At 39.1% G+C, this 18,615-nt stretch overlaps 1 protein-coding gene across 2 annotated transcripts; it reads right to left on the bottom strand.

Moving 5' to 3' along the window:
• Window positions 1–5,194: 5,194 nt before the first annotated feature.
• Window positions 5,195–16,646, bottom strand: tmem184ba (transmembrane protein 184ba). 2 transcript variants are annotated; one of them, XM_084741336.1, is made up of 8 exons: window positions 16,413–16,646; window positions 14,309–14,474; window positions 10,180–10,270; window positions 9,855–10,022; window positions 8,703–8,872; window positions 8,308–8,502; window positions 7,990–8,016; window positions 5,195–6,548 (listed from the first exon to the last, which is right to left on the bottom strand). In XM_084741336.1, the coding sequence occupies exons 1-8, from the start codon at window positions 16,644–16,646 to the stop codon at window positions 6,319–6,321; spliced, it is 1,281 nt and encodes a 426-aa protein (XP_084597462.1). In that variant the 3' UTR covers window positions 5,195–6,318. The 2 variants fall into 2 exon arrangements, with proteins under 2 accessions (XP_084597462.1, XP_084597463.1); XM_084741337.1 differs by lacking the exon at window positions 7,990–8,016.
• Between the last annotated feature and the right edge of the window lie 1,969 nt (window positions 16,647–18,615).

Raw genomic sequence — 18,615 nt, 5'->3', positions numbered from 1 at the left:
TTGTTAGTTTGTTTGTTTTGATTGTTAGAAATTTGGGAGCAAAATTGGTCACAGTGTCCAGAAAAAGGTTGAGAAACACTGCATTCATGAATTATGGAAGCCCACTTCCTCCAATGTGTTGGAACAAAGATCCTGAAAGTCATTATAATGAGAAACTTTATCAAAATAATGACTTGGAACCTCAAAATAAAGACTTGGTATCTCAAAATTATGAGAACCCTTTTCAACATAACGTAGTGTCTGTTTATTATTTTGAGATACAAAGTCATACTGAGATGCTAATAAATTATTCTGAAAATTCTCAGCTTTAATTTTGAAATTCCAAGTGATTATTTTGAGATCCTATTCATTTTGAAAGAAGCTTCCTTAATTTTGAAATACTAAATTAAATTAAAATTCTGACATTCATTGCCATTATTTTGAAATTCCAATTCATTATTTTGAGATAGTAATATTTTGAGATACTAAGACACTAAGTCATTACTTCAAAAGTCCTAAGTCATTATTTTGAGAAAGTTTCTCACAACAACTGAAAGGATCTTGTATTTTTTTCCATCACATTTGCAGAATGGGCTTCCAAAATGAATTTAATCTGTGCATTCAGTGAAATGTCTTTGATTCACCTGCCACTACTCCCTCCCTACCTATTCTACACCTCCATGTGAGGGGCAAAGTAGTTTTGTACTGCTTGTGTTCACATTTCTCACATTAATGCAGTGCCTTCAGTGTGTGTTGGAGTTACAAGAATGCAAACTTAAGAGGGAAAAACGTTTAAAACCGACTGTAATCGCTCCTTCTCGACTGCTTTGTTTAGTATTCTCCTATTTTTCTGAGCTCTAATCCCTCACCGCTCATTTCACAACACCTACTGTGCAGTAACTTTGCTACAGTCTGCTGTGGCTTCCTTTTTTTTTTTCATATATATCTGGTCGACTCCCAACAACACATGTTGGTCATTTTGCTAAAAACGTGTAAGAGCAGAGTCGCATCTGGTAGGAATTACGCTCAAGTGGATGCAAATCCTCTGCATACATTCCCGTTCTGTGTTCTTTATTTGTAATGTTTGTATGTGCCGTTGAGAGACGAAAATGTTGAGTGACATTTATCAGAGATATATTCTATATTTTATTTGTATTTAAAGGTAGATATTATGAAAAGACAAGCTAACGAGTGCTGTGATGTTCTATATGTTTTCAGAAGTACTTACTTATGACTAGTCCGGGGATATTCTCACGTCTAATTATTATTGTGTTTGTGTGGCGACGATGATTACTTTACAAAATGTTAATTATTAGCTATGTAGAAATATGCTCAAAGCCAATGGCCATATTGCTGTATGATGATTTTTGTGTGTGTGTTTTTGCCATGTTTGTAACTGGCTTGTCATAGTGGATTATTGGAGGGATATTATTTTTCTATGATGATTTGTATGTTATTTGTGTGAAAATTTAAGGTCACTTCTGAATTGGCTGGGATGTTAAAGGAAAACAGAAAAGTGAGAAAAAGAAAGATGGAGATGAGGAGAAGATAAGAAGGCTGAGGAGTTGTTGAACGATGGAGAAAAGAAAGTAAGGCAAGGCGGATCGAGAAAAGAAGGTGGAGAGAGGTGGTGCTTTTATTCACTTGAAAACCTCCATCAGTCACAGGCCTGTTTCGGTCCAGACGTGCTCAGACAGGCTCGGACTTCGTGGAGTCAAGGCCACTGAATAGTGCTAGCAATATCATTTATAAGCAGGCATTGTAACGCATTAGACTGTGTTGACCAATAACTCCTAAAGATATGAGGCATATATTTAGCTATATGAGTATCAGTGTGGCAAAGCATTTATTCTCAATATTTTAACGTCTCACATCTGTCAAACTGTGCTGGATGTTTTGTAATACTTGCAAAACAAAAATGGTTTTTGTATTTATTACTTGTATTTTTTCTATTGTGAAAATTTAAGTACATTGTCTATTTTATATATTAATTATAATAAATGTTGTACATATTGTACATAAAATGGTGTGTGTGTGGTTGTGGGCTGAATGTGGTACAGACAGGAAGTGGACCTACAGGATGTGTTGCACAAGTTATTTCTCCAAATCATAAGGTTGAATATTATAATTATTATTACACAGTTTTTGATCGAGGCAGAAGCATTATTTCTTTTAATAATGCGACAAACTCATAAGAAATAAGTTGTAAGTCGTGTTCAGAGATGCCTTACATACAATGCAGAATAATGCTGACTCATACACCAGCTCGCTGCTGATGTTTACTTCATCTCTGCTAAATCTGTTGGGGCTATTTTAGCTGTGGTCTGGTTGGTTTTTCAGTCACTGTTTGTAGTAAGTGGATGACATACATATGTAACATACTACGTTAACGCAGTGCTACGTTTTGTTACATTCATTATTTAACTAAAACACTCTATATACAGTGAGTCATTAAGTTAATAGCTTCTTGTGTTATTATTATAAAGCATTATGAGTGTGTGAGGGGCATATAGCTGTAATTATGTGTTACAAGAAAGGGATAAACCAAAATAAACCCCGACAGTGTGATGCAGGACATAGACAGGTCTTGAATAACCCTAGTAGGGTTTGTTTTGCAATAGTGACTGTACAAAAGATTACTTGCAGCAGTGCACTTGCGAAAGTAATACTGTATGTCAATGATGAGGGCTATTAGAGTTATTTCATTAGAAATTTTCAGTATTTCACTTAAAACATCAAATGAAATGAGTGGTTAACTTACATATCAGACTAAATATCTTTTATTATTTCTTCAGATTTGACATGAAACAGTAGCATCATGAGCAGCTTTACGATATACAAAGAACAGAAACCAAAACAATCATTGAAATAAAAAAGATAATTATTAATTAAAAATACAAAACTAGGCCTTTTTCATCCCGTACTCCACCTTTACAGCATATATGACTATTTCAACATATATGACTACTGCTCCTGTAGACAGCACTTAAACATGTATACACAACGTTAGTCTACAGTATGTCCTCAGCTATATTCACATACATCTGACGAGGACATGTCTCACGTGTCACCAAATAACAAAGACATAGAGAAAGACATGGCATTCAAGGTGCGGTACGACTGTCTTACTAATTATTAAATTATCAGGCAGAGACGTGCTTCCAGGAGCTATAATTCACCAAAAACTTGCATCACTTTGGGTGTCACCTCCATTTCCACTCTGATAAGAGAATTCAGATTCACACCAACAGAAAAATATCAGCACTGTCATTCACACACTTACTCTGTGTTGTTAATTCGTGGTTCAACACGAACATGTTTTTTATATAGACAAGAAAGTGCACATATCACGTCCTGTAAATGCGACAAAATGACCAGACCAGAGCTTTTGTAAAGAAATACAGGTTTCCATTTATAGCCTGCTGAAGTTCGGTCATGGTCAAAATAACCCAGTTTATATCCATGTCAGAAAGCAGCAAACCATTTACCCAGACAACTCTCAGTAAGGTCTAAAAATAAACTGCTGCTTCTGTGCACAGACGTGGCTTTTCTCCTGTTTAAAACCAATATTATGTCAGACAGAGGACAGACTGCTGTCTGAGGCTGGGGCTTGCCTCTATTTTCCAATGAAAAAGCACAGACACACAGAGCAATAAATAGATAAAAAAAGTGACAGACTGGTGCAGCTCAGACAAAACCCTTTTTTTTTTCTGTTCCATGTGTGATAACTGCCTGTCTGGCCTGCTTGTTGATAAGCGTGTGGATGCGTTCACGTCTTCTCCACACGGCCCCCTGGTGTCCACACAGAGCTACAGCAGCAGAGCAGTGAAAGTAGTTACAGTAAACACGTCGGCAGATTCAACATGACTCATTCGGATGACTCAAGATGACTTCAATTATGTGCGCAAAATGACTGCGGTGAAGTTAAATCCGACTAAAAAAGAAAGACTGCCAGGAAGAACAGAAGAGCATCCAAGTCAAAGTAGATGTTATTTCAACTGGGAGATTATTGACCGTCTAACATGCTGCAAATGCATCAGATGAAAATATTCAGGTAGTGATTTAATGTTCAAATATACAATAGCTCAGGATAATAACTGTATAATGTGCAAAAAATGGAGTTAAGCTGAAGACTTCATTCCTTACACATGCAACACAATACTGAAACCTGACAAAGGAGTCACTACCATGGACAGAAAACTCACTTGATCTGGACGGAGTTTGGTCATTCTGAGGTTGAAGCCAATAATTGAACATCAGGCTGTGAGATGAGTGAACTTTTGAAAACGCACTAAATTAAAAATTAAAACTACACAAACAAACTGAAATTAAAATGCATTTTTGCTAAGGCATCGGTATAATTACAAAATTTGTAATTCAAAAAGAAAAAAAGTTTTTTTTTCTGCTGTGATAGAATTCCAAAGTCTGGTTTGTAATATCACCTCAGCAGTGAGTGACAAGGGTCACTAACCTTTACTATCAAAAGAGCAATTTTTAGCCAAAAAAAGGGGGGAAAAAAATCTGTCTGGTACCTCAACAAACACATTTTCTGTTTCCTTTTTCTGTATTTGGCTTTGCCATCCTCAGCTAGCATAGGGAGACCCAAGTCAGTGCATAGGCTACACATTTTCACAACTGGATTATTTAAGAACCTACAATGGCTAAGAAATTTGCGAAAAACATGAAATGCTGTATCTAGAGAGAGTTTCTGGTTTCTCTGTTCTGGGCTACCATGGAAACATGGTGGTGAAACATGGTGGGCTTCATGGAAGAGGACCCACACCCTCTTTAGATAAACGGTTCATTTTTAACATAATGAAAAGACAACAAATCTTATTTTCAGGCGACATATTATATTCCATTTCTGCCATATTCTTCTAATAGATACCCCAAAATCTTACACACTAAACCTTTAACCAGCATGAGAAATAGAAACTTAATCCCACAATTGGTCCTCCCAAATGCTTAATATTAAGGCTATACCAGGCTATGACCTGCTTCACATCGGACTACAGAGGTTGACAGGGTGTTCTCTTGCAACAGTGTCTCCCAGATATCAATCAGCTCTCAAAGCAAAGGCTCAAAGCTAAGACGCCATTCCAGAAAATAAGTCCAAAAATGAGTCGAAAAACAGAAAATCAAGCACAATATCTCAATTATTTCCTTACAGAAAAAGTGAGAGGCTTTATATTTCAGTGCAACTTTAACGTTTGGAATCACGCTAACAGAGGAAAAAGGTTTAATTCCTATGATGGAGCTCCTCTATTGAGAACATCTAAAGTTAGCTTTAACCTATATTCCTCTTCTGTTTTTACTTCAATCCAGTTAACCTACATTGTGGTCTGCAGAGGTCTAACTGCCAGAGCGAACCAGCTCGAGCTTTAATCCCATCCATTCGAATAACGCCCCAATTATACCAGTGTAATCCTGACCAGCTCCTCTCCTGCTGCGGCTGCCCCTCTCCTTCACTCCTGCTGCCTGCTGGACTGCAGCAGCAGATGTACCGTATAATCTATAATCTATAATCTGCTCTGCCTCGCTCTCATCTGCTCCAGTCATATCAATAACAACATTGATCCATATAACTGACATTAATTCAGGTTTTTGACTTCGCTTCCCTTTAAATCCACACACACACACGCACACAAACTGCAGCGAGGGATATCCCATAAATACACAATACACAGATATATTTTCCATAACTCTGAACCACATTCTAATGACTGCTATGATACTGAAATCAGTTTGTTTGAAGCACATAAATGGACTTGCAGACCAACTAATTTGTTAAATAGCTGCAAATTCATGTCTAAATATTAGTTTCAAGTTCACAAAATTAAAACTTTAAGGAGATTTTCCATTTCCAGTCATGGAAAAAAAGATTCAAACTCAACTTATGACCGGGGGAAACCTTGATAAACATAACCACAAAATGCAAACAAGTTCAAAACCAGAACAAATAAACAACATCCATCAGGACGATTACACTGAGAAACACATCTGAGCGAAGGAAACATGACTGAACCGAAATGTGAAATGAAGCTTCTATCCGAGCCAGAAAACGTGCATTGCAAAAAGTATGATTCAGTCTGTGCAAGTGTGACTCACAAAGTTTCCAAAAACAGACACTACCCTTTTCATTTTCTGTCCAGCGGTTTTAACGCCAAATCAGCTTCAAGTGTTCCAACCAAATAAGACGTCTGGGACATGTGGGTGCAGAAATGTCTCTGCAGGGAGGTCCTCACAGTCACAATCAGTCTCAGAAACAGGAAGATGAAGTACCATCTGCCATTAAAACAGTGTGAATGTGATTCAGACGGAAACATGGCTTTTCCTGCTCTAGAATTCGTCATCCGAACTGAGCAGGAGGGTCTTCTCTGTGTCGCCGCGGCCGCTGACGGCGCTGTGGGTGCGGGAGACAGGCGGCGGCGCTCCCTGCTCCAGCGTGGACTGCTGGGTGTACTGCTGGTAGGCCGGGGAGAAGTTGTGGATGGCATCCTGGACCATATCGCCTGGACTCATGGTCTCCTTCAGGCTGCTGGAGATGCTCTTCATGGGAGCACAGCGGCCTGCAGGAGGCGGAGGAGACAAGAACGTTAGAGGTCAGGATGGGAGCTGGAAGAAGAGGAAATAAAGGGCAGAAAAGGACAGTGGGGAGATAAATCTATAATTAAAATTAGAGAAAAGGAAGGAGCGGAGGGAAAGGGGTGGAAGAAAAAGTAAAACAAGGGGAAAACATTGAAAGGCTTTATAATGCTTTAGGCATGTGAGAGCAAATCAAATGAGGAGGAGAAAAAGGGGAAGAAAGAGGGAAGAATGAGGAGAGAGGAGATAATAAAGCAGGAAGGGGAGTGATTTAGTGGAAGGAGAAAAGGGCGGGAGAAGAAAAGAGGGGACAAAAAAGGGAAGAATGAGGGATCAGTGATTTAAAGTGCAAAACAAAAGGAGGGAATGGGTGAAAGAGAAACGTTTTTTTAGAGGGAGGGAATGGAAAGGGAAAAAGGATTCACTTCACAAGGATTCAGAAGGGTGCAAGATAGGAAGGACCAGTAAAAATGGGAGAGTAAAAGAAGGTGAGAGTGATTTAGGAACAAGAGCAAGAAGGAGGAGATGAAGGCCCAATCCCAATGTTCATACTGTCAGACTCTGAGGCGCGTTTCCATTAAGGCTGCAAGACCTTAGGAATGTCCCAGTGTCAAATCATCAAATGCTTGAGGACTGTCTCGCAGACCTGATGAGCCCTTCATGCATAATTTTCACAAGTCTGCATTTCCAGACTGTGTGAATTACCCACAGTTCAATGCGTTGTAATGTTAAACATGGGGAACACCTGAAGTGTTTGTGCTTTTTAATATCTGATTCATTTCATTATCGTATACACAAAGTTTTTTCATTCACAAACAGAAATTTTCTCAATCACAACCCCATATCTTACCTTTTCTCAAAGGAGTTCTCTACCAAAATCACTGAGTTTATTAAACAACAACAAAGTAATAAGTTTTTAAATTATTTTGGAACTTTTCCCCTTTTTTTCCATTTCATGTTCCCCACATGCATTTGTGTCATTTAAATTTAATTTGCCTAAATGTTTGCATATTATCCTTTCGTTAATTAATAAAAACAATAAACAAACATGGAAGGAGCCACTATAAGAAAAAATAAGTTTACATATAAGTGTATGATGTGGTTAACGTAATAAGTTGCCAGTGCTTTCCCATTCCTGTTTATACCAATTCAAGCCCTTGCAGCCTTTTGTACTCAAGCACTACGTCAGCTAAGTCCATGAGGGTTCAGGGCTTAAAGCTTTGGGGGGGTCATTAGAATTGGGCCAAAATGACAACAGTTACAGGCAAACAGAAACAAATCACATTCAAAACCGTGGATAAAAAAACAAAAACAAAACAGAAACTAACTAAATACACCTTGGAAGGACATAATAGCTAAAACACTAACAGCATGAAAGAAGAGAGTGGGATTATGGATCAGTCAGTGTATGAGTGTTTAACCTACCAAACTCTCCATATATAGGAACAGGTCCTTTTTGACGCAGCAGCAAAGAAAAGAGACAAATAAAGATGGATATGTAGGAACAGGAAAGGAGAAAATGGTCCAAACAAAAACATAATGTTGAGTGTAAAAAGTAAAAAGGTGACAAAATAACAGAAAAGAAGAGAATAAAGGGTGAAAAATAGATCTATTTTAGAGGAGTTTTGCTTTCGTAAGACATCAATTGTGTTAGTACACATGCAGTAAACTGTCAAAGTGTTAGAAATCAAAATATAATTTTAAACGTTCACTGTAAATGCCTTTCTTTCTTCCCTTTCTCACCTTGTGAATCGAGACTCTTGTCCATGTAGACTTTGTAAGTGAATGCATGCCGCAAAGCCAGCGCTGCGAAAAACATCTCGATGCAAATGATGAAGTTCTGGTAACCAGCGGCGACTGTCCCCTCACCGACAGACACCTCCACGGAGTTTATCTGAGGGATGGCCCCACACTTCTCCAGGATGGCTAGCAACAGTCCTGACCACAAAGGAAAAGATGATGCTTAATGAAAGCAATCTTTACATACATTTATTTTATTTAGATAATTTTATTTTTGGCGTCATATTTTGTGGTTAGTACAGTGGAAACGCACTAACGCTTTTGTCCACAGGGGTCTCCAAAATCAACAAAATATAAAAGTTCCTGGTAGCAGCTTTAATAAAAAGCATGTTGCCTACCCTGCCAGAAAGAGAGGAAGATGACAGACTTGACCATGAGGAACTTGAGCATGGGGCTGTAGGGGCTGAGCAGCTCCCGGGTGGAGAAGTAGAAGAGGAAAAGGGCGTACAGAGACAAGCTGACAGAGATGTTGTAGATGATGGTCACGTACAGGTAACCACTGGCAACACTGTCAGGAGAGATGAAATCAGACAGACCAATATTACAGATGTTGATTCATAAACAGATACTAACTCATTCTGCAAATATTCAACATAAATTTGAACTTTAATAAATGTGAAAGGGATAAACAAAAAAGGTTATTCCCGAGTAGAATTGAAATTTCAAAAGGGGAAAATACTGGCTGGAGTGTTTTTTTTGTCAGAGAAGCCGACTTAGCATGTATCCTTAATCTCTTATGACATATCATGGTTATTTTGTTTGACCTATTTCTGGTTTAACACCATGTAAAATAAAAAATTAAATGAAGCTGGGTCAGAGTGAAGTGTTGAGATCTGTGCATCCTAATGATAAATGACTTTAATTCAAGCAAAGCTAGGGTGTTTTTAATGGCCTTAAATTCATTCTGTTGGTCTTAGTACAGAAAGAAATAAGAAAAAAAGTTCTCCAAACAAAATAAATATCAAAAGCCCCAGATTCAAGTAAGATATCCAGTTTTTCCAGTATTTTTTCATATTTTTTAGTGGTGTGTCTTATTCCATAATATACGTTTCTCTTCTATCCATTCAGGGATTGTAGACTCTTCTCTCCCTCATTTCCTAGCTGTTGCTTTTTAACTACCTGCTCCCAAAACATATGAAAATGACCAGCAAATGAATTACCACTCATTCTCCAAACACTGTCCATGTTCAGGTTGTTGTTTTGTCACTTTTAGGTTGGTTTTGTTCTGATTAATACTGTTGTAGGTCACACTAAAAGCCTAAATCTGCCATTAGAGATGAGTGAAAAGCTGAAGGGAGGATGTGATGATCAGTCTGGGGCATTCAATTAATCTAAAAATTAAAGGAGCAATCCACAAGTTCCTGTTTTTTGTTTTTTTGTTTTCTAAATTTTTAGGCTTTTGTTAACAGTTTCTGATGGTGATGTTTGTATGTTGTTTAGGTAACTACTCTCATGTTCTCATTTATGTTCTCATTGTTTGTGGCATTTACTTGAAGTCTCCGTCCTTGTATTTGCCGTAGGCCTGCAGGATGACGGTGATGACGGCCATGAGCGGTTTGACCACGCAGAACTGCAGTGTGGCCTGTTTACAGAACCGCAGGAAGCCGATGGAGTAGGCCTTTCCCCGAAGACAGCAGGTACCATACATACAGCTGGACCTGACAGGACAAAACACAGTTTACATTCAACATCGTCTCTGTTATTTGTGGGGAATTAAGTGTTTTTTTAACAGCAAAATCAGCAGGGTGATATGTACAATAATTGCTTAGAATGAAGAAGAATTTAATCCATTGACTGGGTAAATCTGAAACTTACTCGATGGGTTTCCCTCTGATCTCAGCCATGATGGCACTCTCTCCTCCCAGGTACTCATAGCACAGACTGAGGAAGTTGTAAATCACAAATGCTGGGAAGAAACAATGACAGAAAGGGTTGACTGTTATTATCTCTGTGTTGATCAGTATATTATCCTCCAGTGGCTGAATCTATGATTTTTTTTTTTTAAATGAGTCGTTTTCTATCTATTGGTCACTGTTTAAAAATTCCAGTAAGCCATGACAGTCTGATAGAGGGTCAGCATGCACATTACCTGAATCCTAAACCTGCTGCAGCTCAAGGAATTCAGCCATCGTTAATTTTATTATTTACACCTGTGTTTTTCCCACTTTGACATATTAACATGTCTTCCTCTCTTACTAAATAGTTAGACTGTAACCTGATCAATGTCTTCCTGTTTAAACTATAATCTTCAAATTGTCATATTAATTATTGTAATAAACACAGTATACTTGGAAACTTTCTGCAACAGCAGCTACAAATAGCAACTTAGATAAGATAAGATGAGGTAAGATAATCCTTTATTAGTCCCACAACTCTCAGGGGAATTCTCAGTGTTACAGCAGCAGAGAGAAAAGTAATATAGAAAGGACAAACGTAGTGTGAGAAAACTGTTTAAACTGTTATACCAGAAACTAACAAGGTGTCACACAAACACAAAATGCATCACTTCCTGGCACACTTGTTTTGACAGTCCCAGAAACTGCACTGAGGCATGACCTCAAAGCCTGACATCAGTTTACACACCATCAGTTGATTCAGCGTTGAACGATTTGAGTAATGATGGGGGGAAAACTATGTGACACTGTCAAACTTAGGTGATGAAACTTTTAAGGATACAGGAACCTTCAGCTTTCTCTTTTAACAAACCTCTGAAATTTCACGGTGTGTCAGAATGGTTCAGTATTGTTCATCATCACCATCTAAAGTAATACCCTTTAAAGGTGATCAGTTAACTATAGGGATTTTATCAGTTTCATTATTATCTCCACAAACATCACTGATGAAAATAAACCTTCAACAGCATCAGATGAGTTTACCAACATAGAGGGAGTTACTATTTAACATTACTGCCTGTTTTAAAAGACAAATAATTTGAGAGTGAAAGCAGGATCTAATCCTGTGTGTACTTTCTTTGTTGTAAGCTAATATCTTGTTTCTAAAGTTTCATTGTTCTACTTCTATGTTGCAGCAAACTGGATGAGCACATGTTGTACGCTTAATCCAGTAAATAATACATGTCCAGCCTTAGTTATTTGGTTACTGTATTATTATAATTCAAAAGTAACCCTTTCTCTGTCTAGTGGCCCAATTATAAATGAAGACCTGAGAAATCGTTACAGAAATACTTTTCTGCAATGTTGTAAATCCTCACAGTGAAAGCATCACACAGACTTTACATCATGTTGACAAAATAGGGCCGAAGAGATTTCAGATTGTGCCGACTGTCTTACTGTCTTTACATTATAATCCCCAAAAACCTCTACAGCTGCATGTGTTTACTTGTTGATTCATTACACATATGTGAACAGGCATCAGAGAGGATGTTCTAAAAGGAGAAAGGGCTGCATGAGTACACACACCAGGACTAATGTGCTTTTTTGTGACTTTTAGTTCTTAAATATTAAGTTATAATTTTGCTACTAAAAACTGTTAAGAGGTAAACATAAATAAATGTGATAATGGATTCAGATTCAATAAAATGCTATTGAATATATAACAAAATAAAGAACACAGAGTGCAGAGTGGAGTGACTTTCAAATATAATGTACATTTACACACACACATACACCCTTGTGTTTCTTCTGAGGACCCTTCACTGGCTTACACAAGCTTAAGCCCAACCATAAATCTTCCCTTCACTATAAACACCTCGGGCGCACACCTCTCCCTGTGCGGCTGATATTCACCTGTCTGTCTCTTGTGACCAGTGGATTATCTCTCCTCGGTGAGAGGGCGATGACGACCAAGAAGCTCATAAAAAACACAGCCGGGCTAATCCTGTTAACACACACACTCTCAGGGGGGGACGTGTTTGTGCGACTGCGCATGTGAGGTAAAATAAGGCGAGCATGTTAACTGTGAAAGTGTGAAAATGTGGCATAACTTGGCTGTGTGCCATGGGAGGTAGTGACTCTTGTTACATCAGCTGAGTTCACGTCGTCCTTCTCTCCCCCCCGACTCCTCCACCCACACACACTAGAAATTCGTCACTACATTGTGTAGTCAATGCCTGATGTCAGACGCTTGTCAGACAATTCTTAGAAAATAAGGTTCCATACAAGCCAGTTCACTGTCTGACATTAACTCAAAAGCTGGTGTACAGAGCTGAATAATGAGAGCAGGTTGATCTGCTCTGAGCAGCTCCGTCCGTGTCTCAGCTGTTTACCATTATGCTCCTTCACTTCTCTCCAAGGACCCCCGTCAGCAGAGCTAGTTGCCACGGTGATACAGTAGGCCTACATGCAATGAGAACGGGAACTTTGCACCAAGTTTGGTTGAGAGAAACTCATTATCTGAAGCAGCCATTCCAATTGATGAGGAAGATTTGTGAGCGGTGTTGCCATGCAACAAGTCGGTCCATCCTCGCTCAGGAGGAGAAGATCTGGGCAGGGCTCAGAGAATTGTGGGAAGGGGAAGGAAAGGAAGATCTGGTTTGAGGGAGGGAAGATCACGTCAAGAGATGAGGAGAAGAAAACAAAAAGGAGGAGGGCGATCTGTTTGAGGGGGTGATATGATGACCGCAATACTGACGGCACTTCCTGCCAAAAGCAGAACCATAAGTAAAACGCCTCCGATCCACATACAACTGCATGTGACATCATCAGTCCGCAGACACAGGAAGTGACGATCGAGCTTAGAGTCAGCGGACTATTTCTATCCTGATCGTCACAGCTGACTCTGAAGAAAAAGGAGCGGAGGCAGTCAGCTGCTTTTCACCACTTTCTGCCAATTCAAGAGTTTATGAATAGTCTCAAGATTCAAAGCAGCCAGCAGCGTTTTGTTTGCGTCATCCATCCGCTCAGCAAAGCTGCCAGCTCATCATTGCCTTCAACTTTTCTGACTTGACACAAATAAACAAAGTCCATATTACAATATAGATTACAAAAGGGACTCAGCTAATATAAATTAAATACAAGTTGGGAATGAATAGCAGCTCCTGTCCAAACACATACAGCCACTTTTGAATCTCTGTACGTATTAAAAACAAGAAGCAGGACAAGATTTGACACGACCACGGTGTGTAAAATGCAGTGGTGAGAAGCAACAAAGAACAAATACTTTGTTATTTTCAAAATAGGCTTGTTACTTTAGTAACAAAAAATCCCCCAGGTTTATTACTGAAGTAACAAGCCTGGGTGGATTTTTGAACTTTTATCTTGCATCACTGCACAACAGACGATTCCCTGCTGCATCCATCAGTGCACATCATACACAACAGACAAAAAAAGCCAGTAGAAATTTTCTTCAGAGGGGCTTGAAAAATTTACACAAAGAATTACAAACATCACAATTAAAAATAAAACAAATAGAAGAAAGAATAAAGATCCCACCAGCCATCAATCAGTAACATCCTCCCATGTTAGATCAGGGTTCACTTCAGGCCTCTCAGTGTAAAAGGAGAGTAAAAATGTAGCTAACAGGTAAATACAGGTTCATTATACGACAGAAAAGGATGGAATTTAATAGGGGTGAGAGGGCGCTTGGCAATAATAAACTATGTGGGTGGAATAATCTGTTAATGATGGACAAATTGCTCCAATCTGATTTGATCACAATGTGCTTCAACAACTCAACTTGAAAAATTGCCCACAATTCTGGTAAATTCTGTCCATCAGTGGTATAAAAACAGATGCCATCAAATGTGTATTTATTGAAGAAAAACCATAATTAATGCAGAATGGCTTTGGCTATTTTGTGGTGCAGCCATAATAACTTTGGCTTTAGGCAAGAGCCGTTCTTGTGTACTGTACGGTCAAAGCAGTTAATCAATTTTTTTCTGCCCCCACCCTCACTGTCTGCTGAATTGATGGCATTAACAAAACTGCATCATCACTGTAAGTCATACACTGAGCTCATCGGGATGAAGACGACAGCACGTCCTTACCTTCATAGCAGTCCCTGACGGTATCGAAGTACACGTAGTACTGGTCGTTGGTGAAGAAAAGGAGGCTGAGCCAAGAGTCGAAGGCATAGATGGGAACGATGAAGAGGATGCGTACGATGTGGCGCTGCTCCCTGGGCGAGCTGTAGAAACGTAGGTGCATGTAGATCTGGGACAGACAGAAAAGACAAACACTTTAAATATCAATAGATTAAATATAGAAAATAAATATATACATCAAAAATCATTATTAGACTTTTTAAATAATCTTTATCTTCTTGGAAAATGTAAGTTTAAAACATCAGCACTACATAAAAATGAAACTCCTTTTTTAATTTGCTTATTTTTGTTAGAGTTCTGATCTCGAAATACCTTTATATCATTTTCTTTCATCTGTTAATATACATGGATATCATTAATTCTTTTACATAAATGAAAATGAGCATTGGCACAACAGTGTGTGTAACTTTCTTTGACTCGATAAAATATATTTGAAATGTGCATGAGTAACAAAAACTGCTTCGCTGTTCTTACAGTGGCTGTAGACCAGTAAGCCTGTATCAAAGGGCTCAAACTTTTGTGTAGGAAGATAAGACCAGGGAGAGTGAGGCTGCAGAAGAGCTTGGTAAGTAAAACATAGACTTACTTGTCATTGTGTGAATAGAGATTCCTGAGGTCATTCAGATTTTATATTATGTATCAGTAATGTCTCTTTGCGCCAGTTAGTCTGTCAATGTCACTGACCTTTAGATCAATACATTCCCGACATCATGTCTCAGGAATGTATGAAAGAGAAAAACTCCATTCAACTTTTTCTCTTTTTTTCCCAGACAGATATTAGACAGCCTTTTATTACACCTGGATCAGGTTTCACTGTGTGTGTGCGTGTGTGTGTGTATTCATGCTCTGTATCACAAACACCTGCCGAGGGATGTTGCCAAGCAACCTCTGCCCTTCTCTGGGTCTGAGCAGATGTGTGTGTGTTTGCAGGATCACATCACCTGTGCATTAAACAACACACACACACACACACATGCACACACACCTGCCGGCTGAATCCATTTTACATCTTTGTGAGCACTCTGCTCAGTCTGTCTCTCCAGCTGAGTAAATAACACGTAGAACAGGTGGAATCAAAGAGCAGTGCCTGGTTGCATAAACCAGCTTAAGTTTCAAAATTAAGTTTGTCCCTTAAGCAAATTATTTCCCTAAGGTATTGGATTCATTTAGGAGTGTTGCATAAAGCCTATTAGGTTGTCTCCTTGACTAAGTGGTTAGACTAAGGCTTTCACAGCAGTTACTGTCATAATACAGCCCAGGTGCACTTCAGTTACCATGGTTATGATTCACTTACATCCTTTTTTAAAGTCACTGTGCAGCATTATTGTCAATGTTAGAAAACGTTTTTTCCAAAATGGACAACAAAGTGATACAAAAAGAAAAAGAAAGCCAAACTGGTCAGAAGGTGAGACTGTTGTTCTCCTCAAAGAATACGGAAAACAAAAACCCTTCAAAGTAAATTTAACGCAGCAGCTGTGATAAATATACACAAGGAAAAGAAATATGAAGATATTACTGTGAGAATAGGACAGGAGACAAACATCAACAGGAGTGGACAGAGAGAGAAAGTTTCGATAAAACTAGATAGCTTTTTTAGTATATGAGACAGAGCTAATGTTTATCTTGCTAGCTACAAAATGTCTAGTGCTAATGTCAAATATGTACTCTCTAGCAAGTTTGCTAGCATCGCTCATAGTGTTCAGTGGGCTTTCTCTGTCCTAAAAATGCCTATGTATCACCTCCTCCTCTTCAGCCATTATCTTATGTTCCACAAAGTACTTCACTTCTGTCTGTTAACTGTCCCCCAAAATTTGGTTGCAAAGGACAGTCTAGAAACTAATACTTAAGGGTATATGTAGCTGAGGGAGAGACCTCAGACATCAAAAGGTTTTCCCTTACAATACCCTAAGGAAATCCTTATTTTGATTTTATGCAACTATTTTTTTCCTAAAGCATCCTTAGATGCTTAGTTTAAGTGATTTTATGCAACCAGGCACTGATTGTTTAACCCCGTCTCTCTTTCCTTAGGCCGTTTGGAAGCAGTTACCTGGTGGCAGGTGAGGATGAGTGCAGTCCAGACGAAGAAGCCAGACACAGCCTGCGCTGCTGGAGTCATGAGGAATATGGGCTGGTCTTGGCTCAACAGCGGAGCTTCAGGGAGCCATGAAATGTTGGGGCCCGCTGGGGCCGCCGTTGGTGGGGGGCCGGGCACCGCGGCCAGAGGAGAGTCCTCCCCAAGCCTCTCTGAGAGCGGCACATCTCGTCTCCACAATCTCAACATCTGGAAATGACAAAGAACACAGAGGGAGTCGGTCAGACTAATCTGACTGTGACAGTCTGTGTGTGTGTAAATATGGAAACCACTGAAACTCAAACAGTGACTATAGTGTGATGTAATTAATTATGATTCTCTGTTTCCACCAGTAATCATCAACCTGGAATATAGATCACACAGGCTATTTAATCAATATACTGTAATGTGTAATCTGAGATAGGAAAAGCAGGTTGAGGATAAACACAGGCGCACTCAGGTCAATATTTCACAATGAGTCAAGGATGTGTCTGTGTGTGTCAGTTATACAATGGTATCTGGACAGGGCTGGCCCATGGCATAGGCAGTACGGACAAATGCTATGCTACAATTCAGAGGTACTTTAACTTGCGTATGTCCATTTTATGCTACTTTATACTTCCACTCCACTACATTTCAGAGGGAAATGTTATTCTTTATAATCCACCACAGTTATTTGACACTTTTAGTTACTTTTATGATGAAAATTTTACACAATGGCTAATGTAACAAGCTTTTAAAATCCACCGCAATGGTAAAAATGAAACCAGTTTAAAACTTTTTCTGCTTCTGAAGTCTAACAAAAAGCAGTGTAGTTTCAGATGTCTGTGTGTTAACACATTGATTGGCGTGTTATGGCAGCTGGCTGCGGCGTAAGATGTTAGTTCCAACATCTCCCAGAATGCCACTGACAGCTGCCAGATAACGTGCCCAAACATCTACTATTTGGCTGTGGTTTTAGGTGGAGCCTATAAGCTTGATGGCATACTGTGTTTTGCGGGTTTATAGAAAGCAACATGTTATTTAGCTGCAAGGCATTCTGGTACTTTGAAGCTTCGTCTTATGATAATAACAAGATTGGAGTCACATGGTGAAGATCTATAAGAAAATGCCTTTGATTTGCAGGACTGACAAAATAACCTGGCATGTAAAGTGAATGTTTTCAATCACTGAAACGTTTCTTCTTATATATCAGTGAGAAATATTATTATCGCACTCGGGTGTATTATCATATCAACTGTGCAATATATGTGCAACAGTGTAGATTCAGCTGTCAGTCCAGTTCTTGTTTATATTGTTCTTATTGTTTTTATTTCCTCCTTTTCCCAGTGTGGGACTAATAAAGGATTATTTTATCTTATGATGTGAAATAATTACATTTTTCCGAGTTATCCTTGGAAATAACGTTTCCCACCTCTGATATCGACATGTCTGTTCCATATCAGACTAGTGAGTCAAACATGAATCAACAGCCTACAGCTTGACCAAATTTAGGTGGAGATGAACAAAAGATGTCATGTACGCTGCCGTATACACTTCCAGCTCCTGAAGATGACTGGACTTGAAGTGGCCAGAAGACACGTTACATAAACAGCAGCTTGTTACTGTCTCTAGCGTGACATGGACATGTTTTCAGGGGGCGTTTGTTCTTGTGCACTGATAGACAGTCATCATACAAGACTGAGCTTGGGGGTGACAGCGACCTTCATGTTATGGGGGTGGACTGGGGGCTGACGTAAATACACCCATGCGTATTTTCAGACACAAACAGAGGAAATAAATAATAAATGTGTGGGCATAAACGCTAAAAATGGTCACCGAATGAGACAGAGAGACAGTCAGAAAGGGTATCCTTCATTCTGACCTATCATGTCTCGTCTGCCAGAGTGGCATGGCAACCAAAAGTCACATAGCACATTACGCAAACAGCACGGACAATGACAGGCTGACATAATGATATTCCACACACACACACCACCATTTAGTTTCTTCACAACACTGATGAAGTTAAACTCAAGTGATTGAATTTGGTAGTTCGATAAAATGAATTAGGCAGCTTTCATGCTTTTATATGAGAGACTAAGGAGTTACGGTGTGTGTGTGTGTGTGTGTGTGTGTGTGTGTGTGTGTGAGGCAGCAGGTCATTTGTATTGGTTTGCCAAGGATCAGCAGATCTACA

This window comes from Lutjanus erythropterus, chromosome 17, assembly GCF_056507025.1.
Source record: "Lutjanus erythropterus isolate fLutEry1 chromosome 17, fLutEry1.hap2, whole genome shotgun sequence".
Lineage (NCBI taxonomy): Eukaryota > Metazoa > Chordata > Actinopteri > Lutjaniformes > Lutjanidae > Lutjanus > Lutjanus erythropterus.
Note: the sequence above shows the minus strand (reverse complement) of the source record. Positions and strands in the feature narration are given on the sequence as shown.